The 6,494-nt window shown below is 37.5% G+C and overlaps 1 protein-coding gene across 1 annotated transcript in view; it reads right to left on the minus strand.

Annotated features, from left to right (window-relative positions):
• The window catches only part of LOC107591172 (membrane-associated guanylate kinase, WW and PDZ domain-containing protein 2-like), an 88,420-nt gene that overhangs the window by 54,867 nt on the left and 27,059 nt on the right, over positions 1-6,494 (minus strand). Inside the window, exon 6 of the mRNA XM_016280240.1 lies at positions 3,715-3,772. Within this exon, the coding sequence (XP_016135726.1) occupies positions 3,715-3,772 (58 nt within the window). The remainder of the gene's footprint in view (positions 1-3,714; positions 3,773-6,494) is intronic.

Genomic DNA, 6,494 nt, shown 5'->3' on the forward strand with positions numbered 1-6,494 from the left:
TCTTTATTTGCGACTACGCTAATTTGCGCTGTGCTTGGTATATTCCGTTGGTCGATATGTAAATGAGATGTTGCATCTGTGTTCTTTAATTTGCGCATTGTTAGTAAATCACCTGCAGAAATTTCCCCTCCCATCGGCGCTGTTTTGGAATTGCGCTCTCATGCCAATCTGCTTGTTAATAAAACTGGCCCTTTGTTTCATATCAGAAGTAACAAAGCACAAAGCTCATTGTGACTTATTTAGATGGGAGGAGCGCTACAGTGTTCTGTTCAATAATTGAAAACAGGCAAGATTTCTTGGGATTTAAGAATCGATTACAATCAAGAAATCAATAACTTTTACCCAGCCCTATTAACGATACTGTAACTCAACTGATTTTGCTTCAGGACAAAGATGTTACATTGGACACCACGTGGTGAATGATAACTCTAGTCAAATAGTTTGTCTTGCAAAAAACACACACAAACAAACAAAAAACAAATATAGCCTTTAAATGTATTAAAATTACAATAAACTGCACAAAAATTGTTGACATTGGAAAATTATTTGGTAAATGCATACACTACTACAGTGTAATCGTCAGCCTACTGTGTTATGAATATTTAATATTAACTTTTTTTTTTAAAGAATTTATATTGAATGAAAACTTTTTATAATCCACACTATTGATTTCATCTGCCATCATTGATTAATTATTAATTATTTAACTGAGCTTGCATATGCATTCTAGAATATTCCATTAACATTAATAATAACTTGTATATATGTACAGTATATATGATGCTGGTTCCTTGTTATGTACACTTTGAACTTCTGCAAAAACCTGCAGTATCATTACTCATGGTTGGTCAATGCAAATTATTTTGCCCTCCCAACAATTCACCACCCAGCAAACAAAAATTGACATGAGCCATTAATGTTATGCACTATAGATGAAAGCATGAGTGTTGATTTTAATACCCTTTAACAAATCATTTAAGGCGGTGGTCATTGAGTCAAACATAAGCCTAGTTAGTCCTCATCTTTGTTAAAAGAGTGATGTAAGAATGAGATCAGACAGTAATGAGAGCATCCTCTGATCTGGAAGAAAAATGGTTCTTTTGACTCTTTGTACAACACTTGCTGTCAGAGTTAATTCAATCTGTTTTAAAAGGCGCTGCTGAAAACCGTGCCATTTGAGAGTACAAAGACAATTAGGCTCCATTAAAAGGCATTCTTTTGAAAAGAGGTATTGTTTTTTGTAAAGACGTGGCATTTGTAATTACAGCTTTGTGCCAAGACTCCACAAGGTCAATTTTTGAGACATTGGTTTTAGATTTCTTTTAAGGTCTAAAGCCTGAAATTGATTCAACAGATCAAAGTATAATGAGCAAATGGATTTTGTCCCTAGTACTTTATCTGAGTTCAGTTCCATACTTTCTTGTAGCACATTAGGCCAAGGTTTGGCAAAGTGGAAACCAGCCTTGGAAGTGGTTCTGGCTTGGTCCAATTAAATAACGGCTGTAAGGATAAAGTGATGACTGTTTAACCTGAAAATACAACACAAATACAAATGATAAGCTTTATGCATAGTGTTCTTGTTAAGTGTCTCCTCTAAAAAGCCACTAGGCACAGATTTATAGTAAATTACAGTCATGTCACACCAGATGCAGCTTCTGATCTTCCAGCTGTCATCTTCCACAACATAAAACCCACAGTTGTACAATTACTACTGAAGATGTGTTTTTCTCCCTTTACATACAAAGACAAAAGAAAAGAGTGTACACTACGTTTTGTAGATAAAAAAAAAAATAAAAAATTACTAATAATAAATGCATTGGATGGGTGGATGGATGGACAGATAGATAGATAGATAGTGCTGGGCGGTATGACCAAAAATTTATATCACGGTATTTTTCAAAATTATACCGGTTTCACAGTACATGACGTTATATTTTTTTCCCATGCATGACCGGGTGTTAACCATGTTTTCTTCTGATTGAGAGAGGAAATACTGCAGTATATTGACTTAGAATGCCCTATTTTACTGTCACGATGAGTGAATATTGTCAAAAAATACCACACTAAATAGTGACTAAACACGACCCCTTTTAATACATGTTAACCAGGAGTCACTCTCATTTATAATCGTGGCATCGTCTGATAAAATCAACATGCATCTACACTAAAGAGCAGCTATGCGGTTGTTTTGGCTATATTACTTTTTTATCTCATGCAGCGCACTGTCTCTGTCACTGAGTAACAAACTAAAAAAAACAACAAACAAAAAAGTGCATGTGATATTAACAGACGAACTACGCTCATATTTATAATTCCAAACAATCAGTAAGCGACAGGGACTAGGAAACGCTGTTTTGCACTCATTTATTGACGAGTCGGCTGCGGTGCGGCCAACTGAATGCGCTGCTTCTCTGCCGCTCACTGCACAGAACAGACGCCGAGAGAGGTGACACTTCTCCGGGAAAGTCAGACATCGCGTTCGCGGGACAGCACTGGCGAAATCTTCCAACTGAACCATAGCTAAGGTTAATCCAAAAAAGTCGCTAATCTTCAGTCGTTAATCTAGGTAAAGTCGCTAGGACATATATAGGACATATACGTATTGCGGTATTTTAATATCATAACAAAAATAAACACCGGTATTCGGTATGAATCGGTATACCGCCCAGCACTAATAGATAGATAGATAGATAGATAGTAAAAAATGAAATAAATCATTAAAACGACAAACCCACAACAACCCAAAGCAGGTTGGTAGATAGACTGTTACAGTATGATTTCAGTTCAGTGACGTGAAGTGCCAGAATCCCATCTGAGCCATCTGAGGACAGCAGGCATGGATGCAGTCCTGCATTTATGATGCAGTTTGAAAGAGTGTGCAGTTATGTATTCACATGATACTACAGCTGCATTATTGGCTCTGGGCTTGCTGTTCTCCTCTGTCCTGGGAGGAAGAGTAGCCAAGCGAGCCATATTATAAATAGTCCCACCTCACCCCAGACTGTGCATTAAGCAAGAAAAATGATGGCACACATGCAAACACACTGCAAACTGAATTAGGAAACAACGGAGCAGCTGTTTTTCGGCCTGGGCATGGCACAGCAGCAATATAACCAATTAATACAGAGCTGTGAGAAAACACAAGGATCCAAAGTGCCATTAAACCATGCGTGTTAACCGCCCAGCACTAATAGATAGATAGATAGATAGATAGTAAAAAATGAAATAAATCATTAAAACGACAAACCCACAACAACCCAAAGCAGGTTGGTAGATAGACTGTTACAGTATGATTTCAGTTCAGTGACGTGAAGTGCCAGAATCCCATCTGAGCCATCTGAGGACAGCAGGCATGGATGCAGTCCTGCATTTATGATGCAGTTTGAAAGAGTGTGCAGTTATGTATTCACATGATACTACAGCTGCATTATTGGCTCTGGGCTTGCTGTTCTCCTCTGTCCTGGGAGGAAGAGTAGCCAAGCGAGCCATATTATAAATAGTCCCACCTCACCCCAGACTGTGCATTAAGCAAGAAAAATGATGGCACACACTCGCACACACACTGCGAACTGAATTAGGAAACAACGGAGCAGCTGTTTTTCGGCCTGGGCATGGCACAGCAGCAATATAACCAATTAATACAGAGCTGTGAGAAAACACAAGGATCCAAAGTGCCATTAAACCATGCGTGTTAACTCAAGCGCTTGAACTTACTCAACATAGTAGGTTCCATAAACAGGGTCATCGATTTTCTCCCAGCCATAAGGAAGCTCTGAAAAACAAACAATAAACAATTACATCCACAAGAACATTTAATTCAAAGGTAGATGTTGCAGTTATAGAGTAAAAATTCTGTTTTATTAGGATATATTGGCTCATTCTCTGGAAATGTTGCCATTTGTGGGCTTTGTGTGTCCCCATGACTTACTGATACAATTAACGGAATACTGAACTTAACATTATTATTTGAAAGATTTAGTGTGCAAATGCGCAATACCTTTTAAAATAAAGCATTAATTTTATTCTTAAATGTTTTTCACAGTCTTTCACAATATCATCCAATTTGCAGGCCCTCATTTATCACCATGACATTTTAATGGGTTGTAAAGAATAAAATATGTTGCTTTTATTGAAATTAATATTTTGTGTTTTCATTGCCTGTGTATTTTTTTCTAAACACTTTTCTGAAAATTGCAGAATCTATCTTTGTCCTTGCACTTTCTGATTAACTCCATTATGCTGTGACATTCCTGACTTTAAAAATAATGGTTTGATTTTCAGACATCTTAAAAAAATATTGTGATCAATTTTTAAATAGCGAAATACTGTTTGTGGCACAAATTACAAAACAAATGTGCAATTAAATTAAATAAGACAGACATTTGACTATACATTTAAACATATCTATCTAAGATAGATAGATAGATAGATAGATAGATAGATAGAGAGAGAGAGAGAGAGAGAGAGAGAGAGAGAGAGAAAGAGAATTTCCACCGTTCTGCAATAACCTTTTCAAATGTAATAAATAAATAATTTAATAACTAAATAATATTCTTAGCAACGTGCTAGCATAAATGACACAGTTTCCCAAGAATATCCTGTATTCATTGTCTGTCCTAACATTTCCTGTTGCTTAATAAATGAGGGTACACTGAGTTGGTGTCACACCATATATAATAAGACAGAGAAAAAAATTCTAAATTAATTTGTCACCGAGGCTGTGTCATTCGGCTGAAATCTTATTATTAATATTTAGACTAAAATATACATATACGAGTACACACTTGAATGCACACGCTCCATATAGCATGCACACCCGCTGAGCTTCTAGAAGAAAGTGACAAGGAGACACAATTTCAAGCAAGCACACAAAGACTCAAATGATACATTCAGCAGGGTGAAACACCAGACTCTGTGTGTACATCACACACAACTTTGTAAATTACAAGTGACAGAAACTGTGTGATGTTCTCACTTAATATGGCTGGCGTACACACACACACACACACACACACACACACACACAGGCAGATCAAAGCGCCATTGGGTATTACTCTGCCGCTGTGCTATGGGTTGGTGTTTGTCCTATTAAAATAGAAATCCACTTGTGAAGACTACCGAGTGCACAGATCAATCTTAAGTACGAACATTTACAGGGGTTGGTGATCTGAACAAACCCCTAACCACGTATTAAACGGGTGGTGTAATACTCCCATTTGTGCTATGAGCATGAATGCTGTCATCTTGTCGAGGAGAGGTGGATTATTAAGGTACATTAACATGGGGCATCGGCGTTAACACTTCTCATTTACTTTGAATGGGTGACGTCACGCGTTGCTGAACTGAATTGTGGGTCCGTTGGCATCGCGTTACTGCCGTTGGTCACGGCAGAAGTTGAACATTTCTCAACTTTAGGCATCAGCCAATCAGATCGCCTTATGCAAATAGCCTAGCTCAGGCACTAACCAATTGCGGTCCACTGTAATTGGCTGTTATCACTATGACGATCGCGTCAGCACCAAGCTTCAGACACGCCCTCCGTCAAGCGTTGACGCCCCGTGTGAATGTACCGTTACTTTTCAAAGTACTTATGATTTTCGACTTGTAGGCGAAAAAAATTCAATATACTTATACTGAAGGAGAGACCAGAGCCATATCTAGAGTCCAAAATATCATAGAGACTTTTCTTTTTCAATGATCTAGCCACTATCTAGCGACTTCATAGAAAACACGTAGAACTTTGTTACGTATTTTGAGTAAACCCCGTCAATGCTTTCTTTTGACACACGAACACTTGCACTCTCAGATGAGCTCTTGGCCTCATTGTGAGTTTAATGGAATACTGATGATTTCAGGAAAAGTGATCGGTTGATCTTGACACTCAAACGTAGCATAGAGTTGAACTACATAAAATGTTATTGCATAAAAATCCCTCATTCCCCTTTCAACCATGAAGGTCTGTGGGTTCAACTGAGGTTTTTAGAAAAGTACTCAGTTAACATGCAAGAAGAATCATACACTCTGCCATTAACAAGTGAGTGATACGTTCAAAGCAAAATTTAAATAACATTAACAAAGTTTGGACTAATCTCATGGCCTCCAAATATAGAGTAACCCTCCCCACGTACCCCTTGAGAATCGTGAACTCAAGCTAATTACCTTCTTCAATATTTGCATTTTGTTTGCACAATATTTAAATAATCTTGCTATTTAAAAACCTGCCTGCCCTTTGCAGTAAAAACAGGCAGCAGTTTCTTTTTGTTAAAAGCTTTGACCTTTACGAAAATGAGGGAGGTGGGGATGAGAAAGAAGGAGAGGAAGGAAACAAAAGCAAGTATGAGGCAGAAACAATATGAACTAAAGCTGTATTTGTTTGGTGAATCAATATTTTAAAGGCATGAGCCAAAATAAATGCCAAATGTGAGAATAAGTGGTTTTGGTAAATACATTGATAGAATTTACTTGGTGACTGATTGGTAACTGTTTACCAATTG

Source organism: Sinocyclocheilus grahami, unplaced genomic scaffold (genome assembly GCF_001515645.1).
Source record: "Sinocyclocheilus grahami isolate Dianchi unplaced genomic scaffold, SAMN03320097.WGS_v1.1 scaffold8.1, whole genome shotgun sequence".
Classification (NCBI taxonomy): Eukaryota; Metazoa; Chordata; class Actinopteri; order Cypriniformes; family Cyprinidae; genus Sinocyclocheilus; species Sinocyclocheilus grahami.